The 27,468-nt window shown below is 52.4% G+C and overlaps 1 protein-coding gene across 2 annotated transcripts; it reads left to right on the forward strand.

The window, feature by feature from the left end:
• Positions 1-27,468, forward strand: GABBR1 (gamma-aminobutyric acid type B receptor subunit 1). Of its 2 annotated transcripts, XM_060308165.1 has the most exons (23): positions 1-140; positions 582-675; positions 1,352-1,555; positions 2,329-2,514; positions 3,905-3,925; positions 5,392-5,552; positions 8,902-9,036; positions 9,405-9,575; positions 10,632-10,733; positions 11,317-11,382; positions 11,826-12,017; positions 16,982-17,224; positions 17,849-17,912; positions 19,174-19,251; positions 20,604-20,754; positions 21,242-21,374; positions 22,682-22,798; positions 22,895-23,002; positions 23,413-23,506; positions 24,154-24,281; positions 24,858-24,986; positions 25,189-25,332; positions 26,019-27,468. In XM_060308165.1, the coding sequence occupies exons 2-23, from the start codon at positions 582-584 to the stop codon at positions 26,190-26,192; spliced, it is 2,895 nt and encodes a 964-aa protein (XP_060164148.1). In that variant the 5' UTR covers positions 1-140; the 3' UTR covers positions 26,193-27,468. The 2 variants fall into 2 exon arrangements, with proteins under 2 accessions (XP_060164148.1, XP_030705611.2); XM_030849751.2 differs by lacking the exon at positions 2,329-2,514.

Genomic DNA, 27,468 nt, shown 5'->3' on the forward strand with positions numbered 1-27,468 from the left:
GGCGAGGAGCCCGGATTCGCGGGGAGGAGGGTCGGGAGGAGGGGGAAGGTGGAAGAGAGAGGAGGGGGGAGCGGGGAGGAGCGGCGGGGCCTGGGGCCTTGAGGCCCGGGAGAGCCGGGGAGCTGGGCCGGAGCGCCGAGGTAAGAGCCAGGGCCCGGGGGAGGCAGTGCTTGGAGAGGGGCGCGCGGGGAGGGCCGAGCCGGGGGTCTGGGGGCCGCGGGAGAAGAGGAGCGGCGGGGAAGGAACCGGGAGCGGCGAGGCGGCCGATCCGGGGAGCGTGGGGAAGCCGGGCTCCGGCGAGCCGCGGGGGCCGGGGGAGAGGAGGTGGTGAGAGGTGGAGTCCCGGGAGGGTGGGGGGGGCCGAGGGAGGCAGGAGGAGGGTGGGGACAGGCTCTCTCTCCTCCTCTCCCCCCACCCCGCGCCGGGCTCCGCCCCCGCCTCCTCCACGGGGCGCTTTTCGGGTCCCCGGGCTGAGCCGGGTCGGAGCCCGGGAGGCGACCGGAGGGAGGCCGGGCCGCCTCCCGGGTCCGGGCCAGCGCCGGCGGGGCTCGGTCCGGTCCTCACGGCCGCCTCTCACTCAGATGCTGCTGCTGCTGCTGCTGCTGCCGCTGGCGCCACTCTTCCTCCGCCCCCCGGGCGCGGGCGGGGCGCAGACCCCCAACGCCACCTCGGAAGGTGCACCCTTCTCCGGCGACCTCGGGCACCCCTCCACTCCACTCCCCCTTTCCTCACATCCCCTCTACTATCCCGTCGGCCCTACGTAGCATCCCGGCCTGGCAGCCCCGTCTCCTCGGCCCCACTTTACTACTCCTGACCTCTTTTCCATCACCCCGCATTATTACCCAGCACCCGTTTCTCTGGCCCCCGGTTACCACACTAGGCCCCCTTCCTGTGACCCCGCATTATTCCCTCAACCCCGCCCCTCTTTCTGGGCCCCCCATTGCTACCTCAGTTCCGCCTTTTCCTTGGTCCCACCTTGCTGCCCAGGTGGCCTTGTAAGACCCCCCCCCATGCTAATTCAACTCAGATTCTCCTTTAGCTTTTCTTAGCAAACTCACTCGCATAGCATACCCTTTCACGATTTCTTAGTTACTTTTCTCCATTACCCCAACCAGCACCCTTCCCTTCCCACTTGTGAGCTCCTTGACCCTGCCTCATTCCGCTGTGTCCTTCCGCCCAGGGTCTGTACCCCTCCCCACTCTCACCCTCTCGCACCTCATCCCATCCCCTTTGTCCTCCACCTGCCCGTTGACCACGCCCTACCCTCCCCTGCCTCCCGCTGCTGACTCTGCCTTTTCCTTTTTCCCCACCATCCCTCTCTTTCCGCCTGCCTCTGGACTCACCCCCTCAGGTTGCCAGATCATACACCCGCCCTGGGAAGGGGGCATCAGGTACAGGGGCCTGACTCGAGACCAGGTGAAGGCTATCAACTTCCTGCCCGTGGACTATGAGATTGAGTATGTGTGCCGGGGGGAGCGCGAGGTCGTGGGGCCCAAGGTCCGCAAGTGCCTGGCCAACGGCTCCTGGACAGATATGGACACACCCAGCCGCTGTGGTGAGTAGCCTCTCAAAGCCCCTCTCCTCTTCAAGCGAATTCTTCTTCCTGTCTCAAACTTAGCATCATTGCTTGCAAGTCAGCACTTTAAATCCATTGTAACTAAATTCACAAGTACATTTATTGAACAACTACTACGTAAGAGGGGCTTTGCTGTGTGCAGTTGCAGGCAGCAAAGTTAGCAGCCTGCACATTTTATTTCATCCTCCCTTCATTAGGCCACTGCCCATTTGAGAAAATAACTTGGTTATTCATCTTGTGAGTTAGTCTCTTTGAGGATTATTAGTGGCAGATTATGCAAAAATATTCTAAAATGATTTCATCACATTTTCGAATACTTGTCTCCAACGGAGAGACCATATACCCCCAAACTAAAACCCAGTTTAACGTGAGTATAAGCCAACGATAATAAGGCAAATCTGACTGTGCATCTAAAGTTACATACATCCACACATTTCAAAGCCAAAGAACCGCCCACTGTAGCTGACTCTGAAGAGGTCCCATTTTATGTGCTTATAGCTCCATCTTGGGTTCCTAGGATGGAAATGCTTTTTCTTTTTCTTTTCTTTTTTTCTTTTTCTTTTTTTTGGAATGTGTGGATGCTTACAGGGTTAAGGGAGGAGTGGCAGCTAGAGAAGCTAATCCTTTTAACACCTGATTTCCTGCAGAGTAGGATGCTTGTGGACCCAAACTCAAATCTGAGCCCCCTCCCTGCTCCCTAGGGGGAAGGAGTCTTCTCCAACTCGCCTGTCTCTATTTTCCTGTCTCCACAGTCCGAATCTGCTCCAAGTCTTATTTGACCCTGGAAAATGGGAAGGTTTTCCTGACGGGTGGGGACCTCCCAGCTCTGGACGGAGCCCGGGTGGATTTCCGGTGTGACTCCGACTTCCATCTGGTGGGCAGCTCCCGGAGCATCTGTAGTCAGGGCCAGTGGAGCACCCCCAAGCCCCACTGCCAGGGTGAGGGGAACAGCTGCCTGCATGCAGCAGATGAGGACGCTTGTCAGAGGATGGGAGTGGGGTGGGAATGGATGGTGGGGAAAAATAGGGTGCTATACAAAATGGGGGGCATGGGGGAGGCAGAGGTGAATGCTTAACACTTTCCTCCATCCACCTGCCTCAAACTTGCTGCTGCAGTCCCCCGTGTCCACTTTATCTATGCTGGGGGCTTCCTTCCTTTACCTTTCTCTTTTTTAATATCTTCCCCGTGCTCCCAATCCTTGGGTCTCACATTTTCTCCTTTCCTGTGAATCTCTCCCTCCATCACCCTTCTTAAGGTTTAACTACTCCAGTTTTCCCCGGCCTCAGTTCCTTTCTCGAAACTTAGAACTTTCTATGCATAACCTTCTTCTAGAATTGATCCCTCTCCCTTCATTATATACCTGAATTATTGTAAAGACTCAGCAATAAATCATATATCATATTTAGAAAAATCGATAATATTGAAAAGGCTATCCGGGGTGGAAAATTATCAGGGTAAAAATTTAAAAGACTTAAAAGTGGGGGCAGAATTGTCAGAGTATTAAGGACTACCGAGGGATGGGGTGGGAAGAGGACAGTCCTTTTCTATACCTCCTGGACAACCTCCATCATTCCCCAAGGGAATCCGTCTTGTGTCCACCACCCCCTTTTTTTCCATCTAGTTCTGCAAACTTCCCCCTTTCCTGGGCACCCAGATTCTCCCTCTGCAGTCTTCTCTCCTGGGATGCAGGCATACTTCATGCTTCCTCTACCTTTGTAGACACTCTGCCTTTCAAGATCCTTGGACCTGGCTTTCCTCACTAATTATTCTGCTTGTAGTTTACCATTCCATTCTGGAAAGTGGGACTCCCAGCCAGGGGTGGATTTACTAAGAAGCTAATGAAGTTTAAGCTCCAGGGTTCCTCACTTATACAGGCCTCTTCTTGTGCTCGAATAATGTAGAAGGTTCTAATAATGTGTTCACATGGTCATAGGTTTTTGTAAAAATTGCAAAAGTAAGATATTTTAACAGCAATAGTTTAAAATCAATTGCATTTGTAATTTTTTTCGCTTAAAGAGAGACCCCCAAATTTTATAATATTTAGGCTCCACAAAACCAGGATCTACCCATGTTTTAGCTGTTGGCACACCTGTCTCAAATTCTGTTGTCCTATGAGAAATAAAAGAAGAAAACCAACAAGTCCTGACCCACAGCCCCACCTTGCTCTTATCCCCAGGCACCTTCCCCTCAGAAACGCAGGCTTCTGCTCCCCCCCCCCACCCCGGTCTTCTTCGGCATGGACAGGTGTGGGAGGGGGCTGGGGATCAGGCCTGGGAAGCTGGGCACCACTGGTAACTCTTCTCTGATCCCCGTCTTTCCTGCTGCCAGTGAATCGAACGCCACACTCAGGTGAGATCGGAAACCCTCATCGCGTGCACAGCAATCCCCTTACCCTTCACTCTTCGCCCTCCACCCCCAGGGATTCTGCCCCTAGGCTCTGAGTTCTCATCCTTCCCATTCCTCCCCCACCTTCCCTCACCCACCCCAGTACGCGGCTGGCCCTTTCTTTCCCTACCTGTTTCCAGCCTCCAGTCCCGGTTTTCTGCGAGGCTGCGGTCCCTCCCATCTCCCCGCTTGGCTGCACGCCCCTCGGCTCCGCCTCCTCCCAGACTCCGCTTCGGCCTAATGGCAGAGCCCCAGCAGGGGCCGGCAGAGTGCTGGGAGACCCGGAGCTTCCACCTCGTCCTCCCCTGTGGGGTTCCTTCCGACCTTCTCTGCCTGCCCCCTTCCTAGGATTTCACCTGCTGACTCCATCAGCCTGGCCCAGCCATCTCACCCATTGCCAGGCCTCACTCTCCCTCCTTCAGCTCCTCCCCACATCCTTTCCTTCCCTACGCCCTTCCCCTTCTCTTTTATCTCAGTTCCTTCTCCCACCACCCTTTCTCAGCCTCTGTCCACCGAGCCCCGTGTTCCCTTCCTATACCCCCATCACCTCCCCCTGTACCACGGCCCTCCCTCTTCCCCACCCAGCTCTCCCTCTCTCTCCAAAACCTTTCCCATCGCCCTCTCCCTCACCACCCTCTGTCCTTCACCCCAGCTATTCACACCCCCATTAAGACGCTTAGGCGCCAGCCCCTTTTCTCTCGCGTCCCACTCTCGTCCTCCCCTTCTCCATCGCTCGCCCCTCATGGCTTCAGCCTCCCGCGGCTCCCTCCGCCCACCCCGCCCTCCCGGCACGCCCCTTCGCCTCGTTCCTCCTCCACCAATGTTCCCTTAGGTGGGATCCTTCCCTTCCTCGTCCATCTCTTTCACCCTAGGGGTCGCATCCTCCCTCTCCTCCCCTCCTCTCACACTGTGGTTCCCACAGCGGCGCTCGCCTCCATCCCCGCCCGCTTCCTCCCTCTCTAACTCTGCCCCCCCACCCCGGCTGCCGCGCGCCGCCCTTGACGTCAGAGCCCCCTCCCAGCCCTGCATCTCCCTCCTCCTCCTCCCCTCGGTCGGTCAGTCAGTCCGCGAGGAGAGTCCGCGGTGGCGGTGGCGGTGGCGGGAGCTAGAGCCGTGGGGGCCGTACGAAGCCAACCCCCCCTGCTTCCCCGAGGCCCTATCCCCCTCCTCCGCACAAAACCAGGAATGGAGGCGCTTCCCCGACATCCCCTCAGCAGCCCTCCCCGGGAGAAGTGTCCCCCCTGAGCTCCTCCTCCTCCCCCAGCAGCCACCCCCGCCCCCTGCCATGGGTCCGGGGCTCCCTTCTCCCCGGCTGGGGTGGCCACTGCCTCTCCTGGTGGTGATGGCGGCGGGGGTGGCTCCGGTGTGGGCCTCCCACTCCCCTCATCTCCCGCGGCCTCACCCGCGGGTCCCCCCGCACCCCTCCTCAGAACGGCGCGCGGTGTACATCGGGGCGCTGTTTCCCATGAGCGGGGGCTGGCCGGGGGGCCAGGCCTGCCAGCCCGCGGTGGAGATGGCGCTGGAGGACGTGAACAGCCGCAGGGACATCCTGCCGGACTATGAGCTCAAGCTCATCCACCACGACAGCAAGGTAGCCCCGGACATGGGAGTGGGTGGGAGGTGGGGGGCAGGGGGCCAGCTGCATGTACCTTAGTGTGAGTCGCTCCTGGGGTTGCCAGGCAGACCCCTCCCATGTGTGACTAGCAGAAGACAGGCTGGGGGTGCGCGAGCTCAGGGAGAGTCTCAAGGGCTGGAGGTTCAAGATGAGGGTCTAGGGGTTCAAGGTGGTTAATCACGCTGCAAGGCTGACACTTCTGCTCCCGGAGACCCTTGGAAGTGCCGGGGTGGGGAGTGGTTGGAGAAACTGGGGATGGGTTTGGGGTACGAGCTGATCCAGTTCCTCCAGAGAGTAAACTAACCCTGGGATGGGTTGGGGGATGGAGGGAATGAGGCGGGAGCTGGATCTGGGGTTTACATTTACCATGGTAACAAGGTAAATCTTGGCAGCAGGTTGGAGCTGGAAGGAATAGGGACCCAATGAGCAAAATTTGGAGGGACTTGAGCGCTCTAGTTTATTTATCACAACAAACAGCAAGGTAGCTGTGGTCCCTACCTGACTCTTTCTCATCCCTTCATCCCCAGCCCTGTCGCAGATTCCTGGATTGTGGGACTATATGGCATATTGTGGTTGGGGAAGGCTAATGGTCAAGGGATGGGCAGAGGCACTAGGAAAATGATGGGATTACAGGTCCACACAGGAGCCCCCGCAGAGCATGGGGATGGTGAAGAGTCGGGACGCAAGGAAGAGAAAGAGAACAGGAAAGAATGGCAGTGGGGAAGGGGGACCAGGAGGAGGGCTGGGGACAGCGAGAGACCCTGGGGCATCGTGTGGAACTCGGCTCCTAAGTGTCTTCCCTGCAGCACTGTGGCCTCTGAGATGTGAGAAGGGAAATGGGATGTAGGGTTAGGGGGGTGAGGAAGAGGGAGAGGGGGGAAAGTAAGAAAATTTGGGTCCAGGGGTAGTAGGGGATAGTCCTGCAAGATTCCTTTCCCACCCCTATCCCCTACATGAATGATTGGGAGTATGGGGGAAGGATGTGGCACATGGAAGGAAGGCGATTTGGGACCTCAAATCTATCTTCTGTCATAGGAGGCCCCGGAGACTTAAGGGATTGGGGGAGAGTGAAAGAGTACAGAGGGGAGCCCTTGGTGATCTAACACCTGGGGTGGACTGAGGATTTATATTCGTTCTTTAGAACAGCAATCTACACCTAGATATAGGTATGTGAGGAAGGAGCGGGCAGAAGCGGGGTTGAAGATAGGGCGCTTGGGGAGAAGACGGCGCAAGGACTCTTAGGGAACTTTGAATCCCTTCTGATGCTTTTACAGTGATTCTCAAACTTCAGTGTACCTAAGCATCCCCAGAGGAGTTTGTTAAAAATACAGGTTCTAAATCCTTGGTCAGGGATGAGTCCCAAGGATCTGCACTTTTTCCAGTCAAAATCCCATGAAGCTAACCCCAGGATGCCTGTAGGAAGGGCCGCAGGGCACAGGAAAAGAATTAGTTAGGGTAGGAGAGGCAGGAAGAGAAAGAGGGTCAGATCCTGTGGAGGAGTCAAGCTTAGGAGAGCAAGAGAGGTAACTGGCTATGGGGGTTGGGGGGAGTATGGGGAGAGGGACAGGGAGGGATGGGTGCAGGCTTTAGAACAGGGGATTGAAGGGAGCTAGGGGAGCCCTGGGTGTGAGCTCAAACTCATGCACCATGACAGGTGATTCCCTGGAGGTGTTGGGGAGCAGATGGGGACCCAAGAGAAGGGGGGCTGGAAGAGAAAATAGCAGAGGCAGCGAGGGGGAGATGGAAAGGCAGACAAACTGGAAAGTGTCGTTTCCTGCCTGCAAATCCGGATCCTTGCTCCTTGTGAGAGCAGCAGCGGAGGAAGTCTATTGGAGAGGGGGTGAGAATCACGCGGTGCAAGGGATGTGCGGTGATGAATAGGGCGTGGAAGGGGAAAGGGTGTAAGAGAAGGTCGGGAAGGAATGAGGAGACAGGAGAGACACTGGAGTAGCGTACATTGCCCTGTTTGCCTGTATCTTATGTGTTCTTATCTGTCCTCATTGTTTCTATTAACCTTCTCTTCAGACAAGAAAGAGAGGGCCACAGAGGGCCCTTGGGAGAAGCCGGGGGCAGGATCTGGAGTGATAGATGCGGGAAGGTGGGACGTGAGAATGGTAAAGATACACAAAGATGCCCAAGTGGGAGGGATGCAGAACCTTCCAAACACGCAGTGGAGCAGACACTGAGCGCTGCCCTTAGCAGGGGTGTGGGTGGGCGGGCAGCAGGGAGCTGGTTCTTTGGGCCAGCCTCCCCTGGCTCCCCCTTCTCCAACTTCCCACCGTGTCCCAAATGTCAGGCCTCAGTGGGAAGCAAGGAGGCCCTAGGGGGCCTTCTTTATTTCCTTCTGCTTGCCCCCACCCCCATATCACCCTCCCCAGTCCCCTCTGTCTCCTGTCTGTCCCCTCTGCCCTGGCTCCCCACTGGCTTCCATTTCTTCCCCACTTCGTTTGGGGCTCCAGCAGCTTCTGAAATGTCATATTTCAGCAGGAGGGGAACAGGCAGTGGGAGCTCCATGGCTGGCTCTTCCTCCCCTCACTTCCCCTCCTCCCCTCCTCCCCTCCAGCGCCTTGTTTACTTTCCCAGCTCCATTCTTCTCTTTCAGGCACCCCTAAAAGCATCTGGTTTCTTGAGCATCCCATTCTATTTATTCTCCCCAGCTCTTCCCTCATCCTTGTTTCTCCCCACCCCCTTTTGCCCCTGAATGTCTTCTTTTTCTAATGCACCCGTCAAATGTCAGAGCCCAGCAGGAGGACATGGATCTGCTGAGCCAGGACCCCCTGGTGGTCTTGTCCCTGTTCTCTCCTGTTTATTTATCTCTAGCCCTGAAAAAAGAAGAGGGAGAAAAAATAGTAGGTGGGAGAGGGAGTTTGCAGAGGTGAGGGAGGACTCTTCATAATATGGCTTTGAGGAGGCTGTCTGGGGACTTGAGGAAAAATTTATTCATATTCTTGCAGACTCTTTTCTACTCACAGATGTTTGGAGCATAGAAACCTGGGGAAAGGCGGCGGGGTGATGGAGCGAAGGTGGGCTAGGGGATGTCTGAGGATGCGCTGAAAGGAGGGAAGGCAGTGTTTGCATACACACTGATGGGGGGTGTGCAGCAGAGGGTGTGGGTAAGGCGCCAGGTGGAAGACAGAGAAGGGTGTTTCACGAATGAGGGGAAAGGAGACTCAGGAAGGAGAAGAAATGGTGATAATGACAAAAGGGTTTCAGCAGAGGGTAGTGGGGGAAGTAACTAGGTTGTTGGGGGAAAGAAAAGAGTAGGTGTTGCAGGGAGGGTAGGAGCCCTGGGGGAGCTTCCCTCATCCCCTCCCTCCTCGTTCAGTGTGACCCAGGCCAAGCCACCAAGTACCTATACGAGCTGCTCTACAATGACCCTATCAAGATCATCCTCATGCCTGGCTGCAGCTCCGTGTCCACGCTCGTGGCTGAGGCTGCCAGGATGTGGAACCTCATTGTGGTAAGCAAGGCCCTGGGGGCCAGAAGGTGGGGCTGTCCCCTGGGCTGTACTAAAGAGGGCGGGTATTGCAGACCACAGTGGGCCCACTTCCGAGATAGAGTCCTTTGCAGACCTGAGCTAGTTGGCCTCCTAGCAACACTGGCCTGCCAGGGCTGCAGCTGACCTGCTCTCCATCAGAAGGAGTGGAAGTCAGCTCAGTGAAAGGGCACCCTGATGGAGGGGGCTTTTGAGAATCACTTTTCCTTGGGCAGAGGTAGGGAGGCTTGGATAGAGAGAGAGAATCCCAGAGGCGGGGAGGGTTGAAGGAATTCTCGGCCGCTCTTAGTGAGGCCGCCATAAACACGTCACCCTGTCCCCATCTCTCGTAGCTTTCCTATGGCTCCAGTTCACCGGCCCTGTCAAACCGGCAACGCTTTCCTACGTTCTTCCGAACTCATCCATCAGCCACACTCCATAATCCTACCCGGGTGAAACTCTTCGAAAAGTGGGGCTGGAAGAAGATCGCCACCATCCAGCAGACCACTGAGGTCTTCACCTCGGTGAGGAGGCACAGGGTGAAGGGAGCCTTTGCTCAAATCCCAGCACAGAGAGATGTGACACGGGATTCGTTTGGGGGGCAAAGACCTTGATTCTTTATCAAAAGAGAACACATTCCGAGTGGGTTAAGTGCATGTTCTTCCTGTAGCCAGAGGAATGAACAAGTTGAGTTTCTGGGACCCTCTCCAACTTTCTGGTTTTAGGATTTTTTTTTTTTTCCTGCTTTGAGGCTCTGTCCCGCAGACAGATTCCAAGTGACCCAGTTCTATTAAAGTAGGTTCACTCTAAAGTTGAGGCAAGATAAGGGAGAGAATATGAGATAAGAACCTATGGAAGTAGTAGATTCCAGAGGCACTCAAGGGGAGGTGGTGGGCGTGTGTGAAGGGAAGAGAGGGAATAGAGAGGGAGGACGGAGGGAGAAGGAGAGAAGAGAGAAGAAAGAGGCAGACAGACGCGTGCATGTACATGGTCTGGTAATTGATTCAGAGATGCGGACATGCAAGGAGAGGTGGAGGGGAAGAGGGAGACTTGTGGGGGAAGAAAGGAAACACCTGGCTCTGTACCCAGAGAAGACAGTCTGCTCCCTCTCTTTATTTCTGTTCTTTGGGTCCTCTATTCACTCTCATGTTCAGTGGCTCTTTAATCCTCCCCCAACCTTCTCTCAGTGACTCAGGACATTCTCTGAGCCTTTGTCTGTCTGCCCACTTGCCTCTTGAGGTTGACATCATCCTGCCTGTACTAGACCCTGCCTTGTCTTTTCTGGTTCCTCTCTTTTCCTTTCCCCCATTTTGGCTGTCAGGTAGGAGTGGGGTGATGGGGTGACTTCCCTGGGCACAGATCCTCAGGAGGGGCTCACCAAGCACCTTCCCAGCTGGAAGCTACATCCTAAGACTCCAGATGCTTTCCTTCGAACTCTCCCCACCGGGGACAGGGCTGTTGAAGGGAGGTTCAGAACGGCTCTTCCTTTGCTCTGAGAACGCAGCCCCCTGTACTACCTCCGGTCTTTACTCTTTTGTGTACCCTGTGTCTTTTCTATTTGCTCCTCATCGCCACCCAAGACTCTGGACGACCTGGAGGAACGGGTAAAGGAGGCTGGAATCGAGATTACTTTCCGTCAGAGTTTCTTCTCAGATCCAGCTGTGCCCGTCAAAAACCTTAAGGTGGGATGGCAGGGGGTGATGGGCCCAGCCTGCAAGGGTCTGGGTGGGGAAAACAGTGGTGGGTTGGAAAGGAGAGTCACGCAGGGACAGGTTTTGTTTTTTGTTTTTTTTTTGGTATTGAGGTATAATTGACATATGACATTGCGTAAGTTTAAGAAGTACATACAATGTGTTGGAACCTCCCCGGAGGTTCAGGGGTTAAGACTCCGCGCTTCCAGTGCTCCCACTGCAGGGGGCGTGGTTTTGATCCCTGGTCAGGGAACTAAGGTCCCACAAGATCCCACATGCCTGCACGGCCAAAAAAAAAAAAGTACAATGTGTTGATTTGGTACATTAATCTATTGCAATTTATTACCGCTGTAGCATTAGCTAACACCTGCATCATGTCACATAATTTCGATTCTGTGAGGCAGTAGCATCTCCTGGGGAAGTTTAGCTCCATCTTCTGGCTGACATTTATCTACTACCCATTGAACAGAACCCTGCACTAAGCACTCTGGGACAGGAAATCAAAGCTGTGAAAGTGCTTGGCTTAGTCCCCTCCGGCGTCCCTCAGAAGCTCTGTTCTCTCTCCATTCTGTAGCGCCAAGACGCCCGGATCATCGTGGGACTTTTCTATGAGACCGAAGCCCGGAAAGTTTTTTGTGAGGTGGAGTTGGAATCTGAGGATGGAGGGGCACTGGGTGGGCTCTTTGCCTTGGGTGTCTCCTGGGCTCTCCCCTCTGCATCTCTGAACGAATGATCGGAGGTGAGGATTAATACGAAATCCCTGTCTGTTGGCTCTGACTCCACACCTTGTCTTCTCACACATGTGACACTCTCTCCAGGTCTTATTTTCCTATCGCTTTGTGTTTCTGGAGGAGCCTGTGAATCCCATCTTCCCTGTCTGGCTGGAAAAGACCACTTAAAAATAGAGGCTGGGGAGGCACTTAGAAGGAGGAGGAGTCCAGCCTTCCCTACTACCCCCAGACTTGTAGATTTCTTGTTTCAATTCTCTGTTCTTCTCTGAATCTGAAGAGGCTGCATAGTGTCAAGTGAGATAAGACAAAGAAACAAAACAAAGACCCAGCCCCCCTCCTCCTCTGCATTCAGGTGTACAAGGAGCGGCTCTTCGGGAAGAAGTACGTCTGGTTCCTCATCGGGTGGTATGCCGACAATTGGTTCAAGATCTATGACCCGTCCATCAACTGCACAGTGGACGAGATGACCGAGGCGGTGGAGGGCCACATCACCACTGAGATTGTCATGCTGAACCCTGCCAACACCCGCAGCATTTCCAACATGGTGAGTGTGTGAGGACTTGGAAGCTGGCACCTGGGCAGATGGAGGGGACTGAAGGGGTCTCTTAGGTAAGGGGAGCAGGTATGGAGTTTGGAGGTCTAGGAAGGCAAGGGGCCTCTGCCTACCCAGAACTTGTTTGCATCGTGTTTCCTGTGGATTCCACCTCTGCTGTGACTTTCTTGGGCAGAAAAGAGAGAGTTATGAGAGTGGTGTGTTCAGTGGGCCCCTGATGAGTTGCAGAGCTGTTACCATGGAAATAAGGAGCAGTCGGCAAGAAGTCAAATGAGGGAGAGGCGTTAATGACAATGTAGATGCTGTATCTGCAAGCACACCTTTATAGGAGCGCTGTTCCTGGGCAAAAATTCGTTTTATTTTCTTGGTGACTTCAGAGCACTTTAGAGTTGCTTAATATTCACTCCTGACTGATACTCAATTAGCTTGGCTTCTGATGCTTTTTTAATGATTCTCTTTTAGAATTTTAGAAGTAGAGGGACTTTTGAAATCAGTTAGCTCCAGATAGCTGGTTAGTGACAGACCTGGAGCTAAATGACACACTCTCTGGTGTGGGAATCAGCCTACAGGTGAGGGGCACAAGTGAGTAGGGTGTGGTGTGGCGGGGAGACCGCTTTCTTGCTCTGCACTGCATCTTAAAGAGTACGAGAATCTTGGGTGAGCTTGATAAGGGCAACCTATGTGTCTGCTTATTATTCCAAGTGTAGCCCCAGGTCTGGAATACCTGCTTTGGAGAGCATGCTAGGGGTGAGTGAATGACTGTAAAGCCACCCTAATATCTTATTTGTTAAAAGTTGTAGTAATAATCACTTTTATGTAGTAAACCAGGAGCTTAGATCCATGATTTCAGTGATCCTCATTGCAATACTCTGATGTAGACTTTTCATTTCCATTTTATAGACCAGGAAATTGAGACTCAGAGAGGTTAAGTGATTTATTGCAGGTCACCAGCTACTGAGTGGTGAAGCTGGAATTGAATTCTAGTTGAATCTAACTCCAAACCCTCTGCTCTATCACCTCCCATGGAAAACCCTGAAGTCTCACTAACAAGCTTGTTATCAGCTAACACTGTTTAGCAGATGACAGTTTTTGAGCAAGGGAGAAATAAAATCCAGGAATTTTATTCTGCAGTGGATTGTGATGGAAAGGTCAGTTGCCACAGGTACTCTGATCATGGATACTGTCCTGGGACATTTCCAAGGGATCTTGGTTGAAAAATACGATGGAAAAATTCTGCAAGATCACTTCCCTGTAGAGCACCTGAGAAGTGAGTTGTCCTTGAGAACCTGTGGAGGTAGAGGAGCTGGTAATCAAAGCCAGAAAGGCTTGTTGGTACCCTGAGCCCAGGACCTGCCAATAGTGGCTTCTGCCCCATAGCAGGGAACTAGAGGAGCTCCTGATAGGACACAAGGATTTGGTTGGGGGTATAGGGGGACTTCTGGGCTTTTGAACAGGATGAGCTGGAGGGTCTCTTTCTGGCTCTTCATCTCTAGAGAAAGATGGTGTCTGCCTTTGAGGTCTAGAGCTACTGCTAGGCCTGCTCAGTAGCCTAAAATGCCAGGTGAAGAGGCCAAGATTTTTCAGAGGGTAGATGCCATCTTAACAATTGACTAGAGAAGAGGTTGTAGATGAATCAAATAGGACCAAGAGAAGTGGACCAGAAGCAAGGGTCGAGTCTATGGCCCAGAGCCAAGGAGATTTAGAAAAGAAGCAGAGTTGCCTTCACTCTGTAAGGATGGCCTTATGTTTAGATCAGTAGTTCTCAAACTTTAGCTTCTGTCAGAACCACAACTGGGCTCTTCCCTTGGAAGTTCTGATTCAGTGGGTCTGGGGTGGGGACAGGGACTTCACATTTCAACGGGCTCCCTGGGGACGTAGATGCTACTGGTCTGGGGAACACACTTTGGGGACTCTTAGGGCGGTGGTTTTCAATCAGAGGTTGCAATGTTTAGGGACAATTTTGGTTGTCACAACTGATATCTAATGAGTAGGCCAGGAATGCTTCTAATCAACCTACAATGCATAGGATCGTCCCTACAACAAAAGGTTATCCTGCTCAAAATGCCAGTAGTGCAGAGATTGAGAAACTCTGGTTTAGAGAAAGGGTTTTTAGGAGCCAGATATGGGAGAGTGGATTAGAGTGGTTTTGGAGAAAAGTAGCTCTGGGTTGGAGCTGTACTAGAGATCAGGTGCAAGGCAGCACACCTGGGGGTGAGATTGTCAGTAGATTCTGGTTGGGATAGAGGTCCCGTCAGACCTGGGTATGATACAAAATAAAAATCTACCTCAGGATACACATTTTAGATCACCGTTGGGCACCTATTCTCGCGCAGAGAGACAGCCAGACAGGGCTGTTAAAAATTTAGGGTCGCAAATTTGTACTTGGTCATTTCACTAATTTCTATGGGTTGCAGAATTTGTGTTGTTCAGTTTTCCTTAAGCCGCCTTGTAACATTTGCATTTGAAAATTTACAACCATCTTTGCTGACCCAAAGGGGAGAGATTTTTTGGTAATTTTAGTCATGGGTGGGGACAGTGGTGCCCCCAGTGGCCAAGTGTGTTAGTGGTGGTGACCTGGAGCCAGCAGAGAGTATGAGGATCCGGGCAGGGGACGGCAACATGCGGAGCAGATGATTCTCTTCCCATCTGGGTGATTTTCGGATGCAGTGTTTACTTTGAACTGAAGGTCGGATGGACTTGGAGGCTGAAGCATGACTCAGAAAGTCTCAGGCTATCTGCTGTCTGTCAACGGGTGCTCTCGGAGAGAGACATTTCAGCTTACAGAGACAGTGTAGGGTAGTTGGAAGAGTAAGGACTTTGAATGGGTTTGAATCCCAGCTCTTCCACGTACTAGCAGTATAACCTCAGGCAAGTGAAACTGTTCTGTGTCTTAGTCTCCTTATCTCTTTCTAAAATGGGCATATAATAGTATTTACCTCATTGGATTATTTGAGAATTTAGTAAGTTGATATATGTAAGGCCAATATAAATGTTAGCTATTGTTATGATGAACATTATTCTGTTTAAGGATTGGTGATATTAATGAAACATTTCAACAAAAGAATTAAGAGGACTTGGAGATTTCAAAGAGTCTAAGGTGATTCTAAGGTTTCAGTCTTATAAACTGGGGAGTGTTGGAAAGATAGAGCTTATTCTTAGATACTTATAATTTCAGGTTACTGATTATATAGTTACAAATGCCTTAGAGACAGTTCGAGATTCAGGACTTGAAATACTGAGCTGGAATTATAGATTTCAATGTTAGTAACAAAAATGAAGTTGAAAGAGAAAATGTAACTTACTTCATACCCAGCATTTTATACATGTTGTTATTTCATCCTTATAATGACCCTTCAAGGTAGTTAATATTATTCCCATTTTAAAGCTGAATAACTGCATAGTGAGGTTTAATAACTTGTTTCAGATTATACAGCAGGTAGGTGGCTTAGTTAGAATTAGGAGCCATCCTTCCATTTATCCATCCAATGGACATTTTTCTTAAAGACAATTTTTTGGAAGCAGATTAAGTTCACAGCACCATTGAGAGGAAAGTACAGAGGTTTCCTGTCTGCTCCCTGCTTCACTCATTGATAGCTTCCCCCAACAGAGTGGTTGTAGCTGATTAACCTACGGTGATATATCATTGACACTCAAAGTCCATTGCTTACATGAGGGCTCACTTGGTGTCGTACATTGGGTGGGTTTGGATAAATGTATAATGACATGTACCCACCAAACAGAGCATTTTCACTGCCCTAATCTATAGACACTTATTATTTGTCCAGAGTGGGCTGGGCATAGTGCTGGATGCTGAGGTTTAAGAGCAGAATGGAACCTGGTCCTGTCCTCAAGGGGAGTAGAGCCCAGGCCTGCCTGTCTTCAAAGCCCAGGCTGCTTCCACTGCACCACACTGCCCGTCCTTTGCATTTCCCACTCCCCTGTGTCTCCAGAAAGTTGAATAGAAGGAAAAGTGGGCAGGGCACCAGGAACAAAGATTTGTATGTATTCTTCATTCATCTATTCATTTCTTCATTAGAGTATGTTTGTATATTAATAAATTCCAAATCTAAACAGAGTTGTGTAGTGCCCCTGTGTATTACCTGTGCCATGCCAAGAGGTGGCCACTGAACCTTTCCTCGTACAGTTTCTGGGAGATAAAGAAGGGAGAAGTGATTTTCCCCATTATATGGAGGACATTTCCAAAAACTGAAGCAATTTACTTACAGTCATTTAGCTAAACAATGTTACTGCCAGGTATAGAAATTCAGGTCTCTTGATCCATTTCATGACAGAGCTAAAGGAGCTATTATTCTTTTTAGCTTTCTTGGAAAAAAAAGACGGAGGGTTGGGAAGGGTGTGGGTAAGGATTGAATAATTGACTTCAAATGTGTGAAGGGTGTTCCTGCAGTCCCAAGTCTTCTGAAAACCCTCCAAGAGACAGTGAACTGAAAGCACACGAGGTTGGCAGGAAGTTAGCATGCTAAAGAAAAATCTTCCTGGTTGACAGAGTGAGGAAGGCTGTGGTGTCACCTTTTCCGGGCTCTTTCAGAATTGGAGGAGCTGTTAGTTCCTGCGTCAGCTCTATTGGGAAAGTCTGAAGGCTGACAGAACACCAACGCTGCCACTCGTCACTGGCGTAGCCAGGTCTTTGCTTTGCCCTCTCTGCTTTCTATCCTTTGCTGTTCATTATGCAGAGCATCTATTTATTAAACTTCTCTGTTTGCAGTTCTGAGCTAGCAGCTGTGCACACTAAGGCCATCGGACCCAGCTAACTCCTGCTCTAGTCTAGTAGCTTCTGATCTGAGACAGACACGTGGGTATAGTTAAAGATGTTGAATGTACATACTGTCAATCTGACAACATGCACGCAAACCATCCTTTCAAGTCGAAGTGCCGGAGCAGAATCAGAAGCCCACCCCCACTCCAATCCTTTCCTCCTGTTCTTCCCTCCCCAGACGTCCCAGGAGTTTGTGGAGAAACTGACCAAACGACTAAAAAGACACCCTGAGGAGACGGGAGGTTTCCAGGAGGCACCCCTGGCCTATGATGCCATCTGGGCCTTGGCATTGGCCCTGAACAAGACGTCTGGAGGGGGTGGCCGTTCAGGAGTGCGCCTGGAAGACTTCAACTACAACAACCAGACCATAACAGACCAAATCTACCGGGCAATGAACTCCTCGTCCTTCGAGGGTGTTTCCGTGAGTTACAGCAGCCCCTCACTTGCCTCTGTCCCCCCATCCAGAGAGACCCCTCCCAGCTCCTTCTCCTGGAGACATGCGTTCTGTCTTTCTCAGTTACCTCTCTGCAATAATCGGTCTCCGACCAGGGAAGTAGGAGCCCCCAAACCAGAAAGCCCCACGGAAGGCTAGAAGGGAAACGGTATATTCCGTTTCTTTCAACCTCTCCCCTCACTTCTCTTCAGTCCCGATATTTATGAGTCAGATGAAAATTATAGGATTTTAAAAGAGGAAACAGCCTGAAAGATCATCTACTTATTCCTTTTAAAGTGGGGGAAAACAGCGTCCAGAGGGATTTGGTGGCTTTCTCGGGTCACACAGCCAGAAGCCAGGTCCCCTGGTGCTCTATCTGGGGATTTTTCCCATTCAAATCTCCTGGGTGAAGCTTCTTTTCAAAAGAATAATGTTTCTAAAATCTAGGGTATAGGCATCTGGGGTATGTCCTATATGCAGGCAAATGCCATAAATAGAATTCATTCAGAAGCTCGATTACATCAAAAACATAAGGATTCAAAGAGTTCCTGATGTTCTTTTTTGCTCTTGCTTTTATCGCTTTGCCTTCCTCCACATGTTTCTCCCCCTCAGGGCCATGTGGTGTTTGATGCCAGTGGCTCTCGGATGGCGTGGACACTCATCGAGCAGCTACAGGGTGAGCACAGGGGGGTGAGGGAACGGGGAGGTCGGGGGCCAGGCTGGGGCTGGGCTAGGACACCGTCTGGGAGGAGAACACCAGGAGGAGACATCAAAAGATTGCCTTGGTGCCTCCCTACCTCCTGCCCGCTCCTCTAATTGTTTTCATCAAGCTTCTAAATAATAATAATAGTAATAATAATGATAATAAAAAGCTTAGCTATGGGTGGGTTTCTCTGAGTTGCAGTGATTGTGCATGCAGATTGAAAGCAGCCACTCTCCTTCCCCAGTGGCCCCCATTTTGATTTGAAAGATTTCCCTTCGGTGCTTGAGTTGAGGGGTTCATGAATTGTTAGTGGCGCACTCATGGACTCAAGAAAAGCCGAATCTGGGAAACCTGCTATTTTTAAAGGGAATCCATTGCATTTCCTTGATTTGTAAACAATTATTTCTAATTTTTCTGTAGTGCGTATAGTTTGGCTTTTCTAGATGGTATTTTCTTATACCTTAGCGCACTTCATGTATTTGCAAAACTTCTGAATTAGTTTTTCAACTCCACCCCCCTCTCAGCCTCTTAGAGCAGGGCCAAAAGAACCATTTCTTGGCCTCCTGTGAAAAGTTTCTTTCTTTCCTTCCCCCCACCTCCCACACCCTCTCAGATCTTCTTTGTAACCAGGACAAGAGGGAATAGACTTCAGTCATGGTCAAAGGGGTGTGAATTGGCTTTAGAAGGGAGAGTTATGGTAACTGGGGCAGCTCTAGAAATCTTAGGAGTGACTGAATTTCACTTCGTGGCTTTTTAAGAGGCAGATGCAACTTGTCTAAGGAATTAGAAGCCAAGTCAACGGAAGAGAAATTTCTAAAATTAAAATGAAAGCCTCTGGGAAAATAGATCCTGTGATTCTGTCTATCATGAGAAGGGGAATAAACAGAAACACTTGAAAGGTTTAGAAGCCAGAATCACAGTGAGAGACATCGTGCTGAGGTGTGAGCCTGTGGAATGGGTGGCAGACATACTGTACAGCCTTCTTCACTGAAGGGCTTTAAGCATATAAGATATTCTTATTTGTTTGCGTTGCCTTGGAATCCACCCTATAGTGCTTTTAAGTCAGATTGCTGATTCAAGTGACCCCCAGGTCCTCCCAAGTATCCTTCAGGGGCTCAGGTGAAGGGAAAATCAGATACGACCATGGAGAACTCCTTTAGGGAAGTGGGAGGTTGAGAATGCCTGGGATCAGCTCTTTACCTACCTGTGGTCCCTCCTATGATCGTCCATCCAGGTGGCAGCTACAAGAAGATTGGCTATTATGACAGCACCAAGGATGACCTTTCCTGGTCCAAAACGGATAAGTGGATTGGTAAGTGGATCCTGTTTATATTTTCCTTCAACCCCTCTGAACAATTCAGAAAAATGGTGTTTGAATGAGGGTGGGGTGGTAGGTGCCATTAGGTTGAAATATGCCGGGAGATGGGCCAGGGGCTGGGTTTCAGAGAAAGGGAATAAAACCACCAAGACGTGGGTAGGGGAGACTGGTGTATTTGGAGAGGGAATAGGCGGTTGGTAGCAATGCACTCTTAAAAATAGTACATTGCTGGGATGACTGGGGATCAGAGGCAGGGGGTGGGAAATGGAAACTCCATTTGGGTTTCCCAGATGTTCTGGTGACTTGAGGTATCTAAACCAGCTACTTTAATCCTAGAGTTGCCTCTTCAGCTTTGATAGGAAAATGGTTGCTTAAACTGTAGGAGAGGCTGCAAAACCTCATTGAATTGTCTTCTGCTAAAATGTGCTTTTTAAAGAGAAAAAGGGAGCAATTATATTCTTTGTGTGCTTGGTGAGCTAAATGATAGGAAATGGGAAAGATACTCGAGGTGGGCGAAAGGAGGTCTCTATTGATCAAACAAAGGTTTGGCATCTTGAGGAGGGAGGGGAGACACAGCCGTGGAAGACAGCTGCCATCTGCCCTGCCCAGCTGAAATCTAGTAGTTCTCAGTACTGCTGGAGTTTGGAAATTTTTTTTATAATTTGAATTTAGGACAGTGTCTGTATTGCTATAAATGCTTCATGGCCTAAATTATGCTTTTTTTTAAAAAAGCTAAGCAAATTGAAATTAGTCTTTTTTTTTTCCGTCTTTGAACTCTTTGACAAGTTTGAGCTTCCCTTTAATAATAACTGAAAAACACCGTTGGGAATATCACCCTGACAGCAGTAAAATCATGGATCAGTTTTTGAAAAAAATTTCCTCCTGAGGTTAGGAGGCCAGACTCGGTACTTTGAGGGACTTTAGCTTCATGATTCTATGATTGTCTTTTGCAGCTTTCGATTTGAGTTGTAAGAGACCTCATAAAATTTATTTCTCAGTATCCCCTTCTTTCCCCTCTGTTTTCCTTTGCCACAAGAAAGACAGAAAAACACAAAGAACAAACAGTAACGAAAAAAAAAAGACTCTACAACTTCAGTGATACAGCTCAGCTTCTAGCTCCATCTTCTAGTCTCATTTCTGATTGTTTCCTAAGAGCCCCAGCATCAAAGAGCATTTGACCTGCAGCGGCCCCTATTCAGGGCAGTTAGGGCCTCCTGTCCTCAGAGCTAAGACCTGGGTGCCCATCAGCAGCTTTGTCCTTCTTCCCTTTCTCCCGTCCCACCTTCATCCCTTTGTCCTCCCTCCTTTCTCGTCCCCCTCCCCTCCCCCTCCCCTGTGCCATGCAGGAGGGTCCCCCCCAGCTGACCAGACCTTGGTCATCAAGACGTTCCGCTTCCTGTCACAGAAACTCTTTATCTCCGTATCCGTTCTCTCCAGCCTGGGCATTGTCCTAGCTGTTGTCTGTCTGTCCTTTAACATCTATAACTCCCATGTCCGGTAAGTTTCTCTTCTGACATTTCCCTGTCCTTTCTGCTTCTCCAAGATAACAGTCATTTGCTTGAAGGGAGTGAGAAGGAAACTGTGTAGCTTCTGAGGCTGTGCATCCTTGAGGTTTCCACTCTGAATTATTGCTTTCCCAGTGACCAATGGGAACAAAAAAGTAGAAACCAGCTATAACTCCCATCCTTGCTCCAAAGCAACTAACGGAAAAAAAAAAAAAAGCCTTTGGGACCGGGTAGCACAGTGTGCGGCTCTAATAGATTGTGTATGGCGGGGTCCCGTGCAGGAAGCCCTCTGCAGCCCCGCCAAGACCCAGCTGGCTTTGTCTCTCGAGGCTCCGCTGCCTGGTCCAAGCCTGCCTTCCTCTGCCCCCGGCCCTGAGGTTGGGGTCAGGCCCTTGTAGGGCGTTTGGGGAGCTGAGCCTCCCTGGAGAGGAGGGGTAATTCTGCTCTTCTCCCTCTCCCACCCTCTGCCTCTGCCCTAGTTACATCCAGAACTCACAGCCCAACCTGAATAATCTGACTGCTGTGGGCTGCTCTCTGGCGTTAGCTGCCGTCTTCCCCCTCGGGCTGGATGGTTACCACATCGGGAGAAGCCAGTTCCCCTTCGTCTGCCAGGTGAGGAGGGGGTGGCAGGTCCCTTGCAGAGCATGGCTCTCCCGGCCCCTCAGGAGCGCCTTCTGTGATGCGCCATCCCCTGCCTGTCCTTCTCCTTGTCTTTCCCTGACCCTTGTTCCAGTTCCTTCTCCTGGCATCGCCCCTCTGGTCTCTGTCTGGCTCCGTCCCTTCTTTCTGTGCCTCCAGAAGTTTTCATTCTGGAGCTCGCTTGTCAGTTCCAAGGTTGCCATGGCATGTCTTGCAGAGAAGAGGGGGAAGGTATCGAAGGCGAAGGAAGGGGGTCTTGCGCAGAGAACCCTTGGACAATGGTGGGTGGCCTGTCTGTGGCATAGGGGCTGAGAACAAGAACTGGGGACTTCCCGTGGGAGCCTTAGTTGTGGTTCGGAAGGACGGAGGCGGGGGATCTGAACCAACAGCAAGGAGAGCTGGGGGAAGGGACCACTCTCACACAGGGAGGAGGCCTTGTGGGACTCTTGGTACGTGGAAGGTTCTGGGGCTGCTTCAGCAGCAATATTTGTTTGGTTCTCTCTTATGCTGTGGGAAATACCCACCCTTTTCCCTGCCCCTCCTTACTCCTCTCTCCTCTGCCCTGTGCCTGTCCTGATCATGCATCCATGCACATGGCATTCGTGCACACATACACCTACAGTTCCTCAGAGGCTCTCTGTCCCCAGTGAGACCTAATGCAGGGGGAGAGCAGACAGTTAGCTGCAGTGACATATGAGAGGCATCTGCTGTGGGAGCAAAGAGAAAGCAGCTCACTGTCAGAGTAGCCGGGCGGACCTCACCAAAGGCGGCATTTGAATAGTGCAGGATGCAGGGGATTTTGTCAGCTGGAGAAATAAAGGATGGTTACTCCAGGAGGAGAGGGAGCATCCTATGGGTAGCAAAGACTCAAGGGTGAGGGCGAGCAAATGAGCAGTTCAGCAGGGCTGGAGCACGGGGCAGGTGAGGGCCTGGGGGGAGAGGAGCCTGGGAATTTAGGTGGGACCGTGTTGTGAAAGGCCTCTTGCCACATCTGGAGGTGTTCAGGCTGCAACCTGTAGGCACTGGAGAACAGTCAGAAGTGACTAAAACCCAGTCTTTTAGCACGATCACCCAGGTGGCAAAGTAGCAAAGGTGGATGGGAGGAATTTATGAAAGGTAGGGAGACTTGCTGCCACCCCGCTGCTCCCCTTACCCCTGGCCCCCCTACCGGCTGCGTCCCGCCTGCCTTGTCATCTGTCACCTCCTACAGCCTGCCCCATCCTGGCACAGTCCCACCTGTTGCCCCGCCCTGTTCTTTCCTGCCCTCTCTCCTTTCCTAGGCCCGCCTCTGGCTCCTGGGTCTGGGCTTTAGCCTGGGCTACGGCTCCATGTTCACCAAGATCTGGTGGGTCCACACGGTCTTCACAAAGAAGGAGGAAAAGAAGGAGTGGAGGAAGGTGAGCTGCTTCCGATGCCTCGGTCCCTAGCGCCTTGGCTCTCGGGGTTTGGAGGACCCCCACCCCAACACGCCTGTACTCCGTGTGTTCACCCAGACCCTGGAGCCCTGGAAGCTGTATGCCACGGTGGGCCTGCTGGTGGGCATGGACGTCCTCACCCTCGCCATCTGGCAGATCGTGGACCCTTTGCACCGGACCATTGAGGTACCACTTGGGAGAAGGCCCTGTGGTCAGGAGGCCGAGGGGGGCTCAGTGGTGGAAGGGCCTCCGGCGCTGCGTGTGGTCTTGAGGAGAAGAGCCGCTCGTGGGAGGTGTTTTCCAGCCCAGTGCGTCTCAGCAGCTCTACCTCCTTCCTGGAGGGAGCTGCACCAGAGGCTCTGGATTCCTCTGAAGAAAGGAAGTGGTGGGGAGCTGGCAGGATGTGCAGACTTCAGATATCATGGAAGGTGGGGGAACAAGCACTTTTAAGGTGTTTAGGCAAGTGCTCCTGGGATCTGGCATCAGAATTGAGGATCTCATCAGAAAGAGGGGGCAGAGTTGGGAGTCAGGGATTGAGCAGAGGTGGGAAGGGGAGGATGGCAACCATCTTTCCTGTGGCCCTGTCTCTCCCTTAGACTTTTGCCAAGGAGGAACCGAAGGAAGATATCGACGTGTCCATTTTGCCCCAGCTGGAGCACTGCAGCTCCAAGAAGATGAATACATGGCTTGGTGTGTGGGACGTGGGGGAAGATGCCACTAAGGCAGGGGGTGGGGTGGGGCAGGGACAGTAGCTTTGGAGGGAGAAGTGTCTTTGGAAAAAGGCAGAGAGCTCATGTCCACCCAGTGCGAATGTCCTCCTGTTTGTCATTGCACTAATCTTTTCTGAGAATGGGGAGAGCTGGTCTTTTGCGTGAGGAGCTTAGGTCTAACGCAGGGATGAGGCAGAGCTTGTATTCATCAGAGGGATCAGTGATGATGCCTCACCCTCATCTCCAGACCTGACACCATCTCTGTCTGGTCAGCTCCCTGGAGTAAGACCGGGGCTGTGAGGGGTCAGGCCCCCTTTGGCCTTTTTAGCATCCCTCTGACCTGTAAGCACAAATGGCAAACCTACCCTCAGCGTGGAAAGCCGTCTTCCCACCTGGAGAATAAGGGAGTGAGACACTGTGTGAGTGAGGTCGGGGCGAGTTGGGTGGACAGTGGGGGCAGCGGACAGGGAGGGGTGTGCTAGGTCAGAATGGGTGGATTGGAGAGGAGGCCCCCTTTTCCTTGTGGGCGACCAGGAGGAGTAGCAGCAGGTAGAGAGCACAGAGAGCAGGGGAGTGAGTGCAGCCTGAAGGTCTGGTCGCCCACGTGACCCTTTCCTGCCCTCCTAGGCATTTTCTATGGCTACAAGGGGCTCCTGCTGCTGCTGGGTATCTTTCTTGCTTATGAGACCAAGAGTGTGTCCACCGAGAAGATCAATGACCACCGGGCTGTGGGCATGGCCATCTACAATGTGGCGGTGAGCTCCCCAGACCCCTGGCATCGACCCTGGGGACGGACTATAGCAATCCAGGTGGAGTGGCCTGGGATGAATCAGGTGCCAGATGTGGGGTCAGCTGGGTGGAAGTCTTCAAACGTTTTTTAATGTCTCGGATTTGTTAAGCACTTTACAGTCTATAAAGCACACATTAATCTTCATACAGCCACCCAGTGAAGTGGATATTAGCATCCCCACTAGATAGATGAGGAAGCAGAAACAGGTGAAATTAGTTGTCTGTGGTTCACAGGCTGGAATCTGAGTCGAGATTTCCTGCCAGGGATGCCCAGGGACTGGCTCTCGGGGACTCTGATGTGTGTATAGAGGTCCTGGGAGCTCCTGCCTTGAGGGAGGGGTTGACCTAGAGCTGGAGCTGAGCTGGAACAGTTTGTTTGGCATTCTTCTCAATCTAGAGTTGAGGACGATCCTGACTTTGGGTCCTTTTCAAATGGAAACTTCCCCAGGAACCTGTCCCCATAGACTCTCTCCCGGGGAAAGAAGACCTCGGCTCTCGTCTGAGCTGGCAGATCTGCAACCCCAAACATGTTCTGCCCCCAGGTCCTGTGTCTCATCACGGCTCCGGTCACCATGATCCTGTCCAGCCAGCAGGATGCGGCCTTCGCCTTTGCCTCTCTTGCCATAGTTTTCTCCTCGTACATCACCCTGGTTGTGCTCTTCGTGCCCAAGGTGTGGTTCTGGGTGTCCTCCCACCCTCTCCAGCCCGTGTCCCCTCCATGCCTTCGTCGCATGTCCCCTCCTCCCACTTCATCCCTTGTTTCGGGCCCAGCTTGTTCCTCTTGTTTTCGTTCTTTTCAACTGCAAGCCACCGTCAGCTAAGCACTGACACTGTCCCTGCTCGGCCATCCATGCCCCTAACCTCCACCCCCAGATGCGCAGGCTGATCACCCGAGGGGAGTGGCAGTCAGAGGCGCAGGACACCATGAAGACGGGGTCCTCGACCAACAACAACGAGGAGGAGAAGTCCCGGCTGTTGGAGAAGGAGAACCGTGAACTGGAGAAGATCATTGCTGAGGTGTGTGGTGAAGGCAGGGCTGGTGGCGGGTCGGGGAGGCCCATGTCTCAGGTCCGGCTTCTGGAGGCAGAGTCTGAGATCAGCCTTCCGGAGCCTGTGGTTTACCAAGGGAGGGTCTCAGGAGACAAGCGGCCAGGGAGTGAGCGGAGGAGGATGGGGAAGGGGAAAGGGTGGAGCTGGCCTCAGGTAAAATCGGGTGCTGGCCTCGGCAGGTGGGGGCGGCTGTGGAGCACAGCTGCACGGTTGGCTTCACCTGCCGAGGAGCCGAGGGGGTGGCCCTGGGCTGGGGGTGGCTGGCTGCGGGCCTTGAGTGTACCCTCCAGTGAGAGGGGTCTGGGCAGGTCCCCAGGGTGTCCACTGTGCCCCCGCTGTAGCTAGAGGCCAGCGCAGTGTCAGGCTGGGGGGTGCTCAAGCTGGGTTGACACTAATCTGTGCGTGAGTTACTGGAAGCTGTGTGCATGGACCTGTGTCCCCTCCCCCCAGCCCCTGTGTCTCCCTCTCTTTCCTTCACCTGGTGCCCCACTGTGTTCTTTCGGCTCTCCCTGTTCTTTCCCCCATGCCTCGCGTTACTTTCTTCTGCCAGTCTGCCCCTGCGTCTCCCACACAGTTTCCTCTGCCTATCTTTCCCTCCCCCAGCCCTTCCTGACTTCCTGTCTCCCACTCGCCCAATTGTTTTCTTCCTCCAGAAAGAGGAGCGAGTCTCTGAACTGCGCCATCAGCTCCAGTCCCGGCAGCAGCTCCGCTCCCGGCGTCACCCTCCGACACCCCCAGACCCCTCGGGGGCCCTGCCCAGGGGGCCCCCTGAGCCCCCCGACCGGCTTAGCTGTGATGGGAGTCGAGTCCACTTGCTTTACAAGTGAGGGCGGTGTAAGGGGAGACAGGCCAATAGGCGGAGGGAGAGGGAGAGGGAGAAGGGGAGGGGGGTTGGGAGGAAGCAGGGGATACCAGCCCCAGGTGGGAAGAACACTACTCCATCCCATCTCTTGTAAATACCTGCCCCTCTGCAAGCCCCGGGGTTTTCTGGGTCTCCAGTACTCCCGGAGCCAGGCCCTGTTCTCTCATTCGTTCGTATGATTTTCTATCTCTACTTCATAACCTAGTTTGTACCTGGCCTGAAGCTTCTCACTCACTGGCTCCTCAGCAGCCTCACTACGTACACCCTCTTCTTTTCCTCTGTCCCGTTGCCACGGCAACCCCACAGCTCCCTTGCCTTTGTGCTCTGCTCCCATCCAGCAGGGGTCTCCCCAGAGTGCTCTCTCTACCCTAACAGGGCCTGGCCATTCCTCGCACCATCCTAATCTCCTTCCAGCCCACTTGCCCCTCCACACATGCACACGTTTTGTTCCTCTTGAATTTTGCTGCTGCAGGGCACTCATTCTTGTTGCCAAGGCTCACATTCTCCTCTCTGCCAGACACACATTCATCCTCCCCTCCCCTGCTCGTCCCCACTGCACAGGCTCCTGTGTGCGCACGCGTTTCACACGTGCTTTCTCCACCCTTCCTGTGGCCGCATATGCTCCATTGTATTCCCTTCCCTCATGGCTGTGTGTGCCCCTCTCATGGTCATGGGTGTGTCCTTGTGAGGGCGTGTGTGGGTGGGCGTGTGCCATTTGTCTAGCATGTCTTCCCTGCGTGCACACATCCAAGCTTATCCATGCACTTTCCCTGTGTGCCCTCATGGTGCCTTGCGTACCCTCTTCTTTCTGCACCTTAAAATCATTCTATTCTTCTAACAGAGTCGTACACACCCACCCTGGCCACTGTTACGCACTTTTCCCCAATTCATGTTTGGTGTGGCTGCCCACATCCTCTCTTTGTCACACTTGGTTTCCGCTCGCACTCTGCAGCCTCTCCTTTGCGCTCATGGACCACCCTCGGTCCACACTCACAATCGTCCTCTCCCAAGAGTGCTCCCTTTGGTTTTGTGTTTTTCTGGGGTAAAGAAAGGAGAAGAAATGGGGGCAGGTTTGGGGAGCTGCTTCCAGTGGATATTCGGTGAGAATCCTGACCAAAGGAAGGCACCCCTGACTGTTGAGATGGAAGATGGTCCTGTGGGGCGGGAGGTGGCGTCCCTTTTGCACTGTGGTGTCTCTTGGGGAAGGAGCTCCCCAAATCTCAATAAACTAGTGAACGGAG

This window comes from Globicephala melas, chromosome 11 (genome assembly GCF_963455315.2).
Source record: "Globicephala melas chromosome 11, mGloMel1.2, whole genome shotgun sequence".
NCBI lineage: Eukaryota > Metazoa > Chordata > Mammalia > Artiodactyla > Delphinidae > Globicephala > Globicephala melas.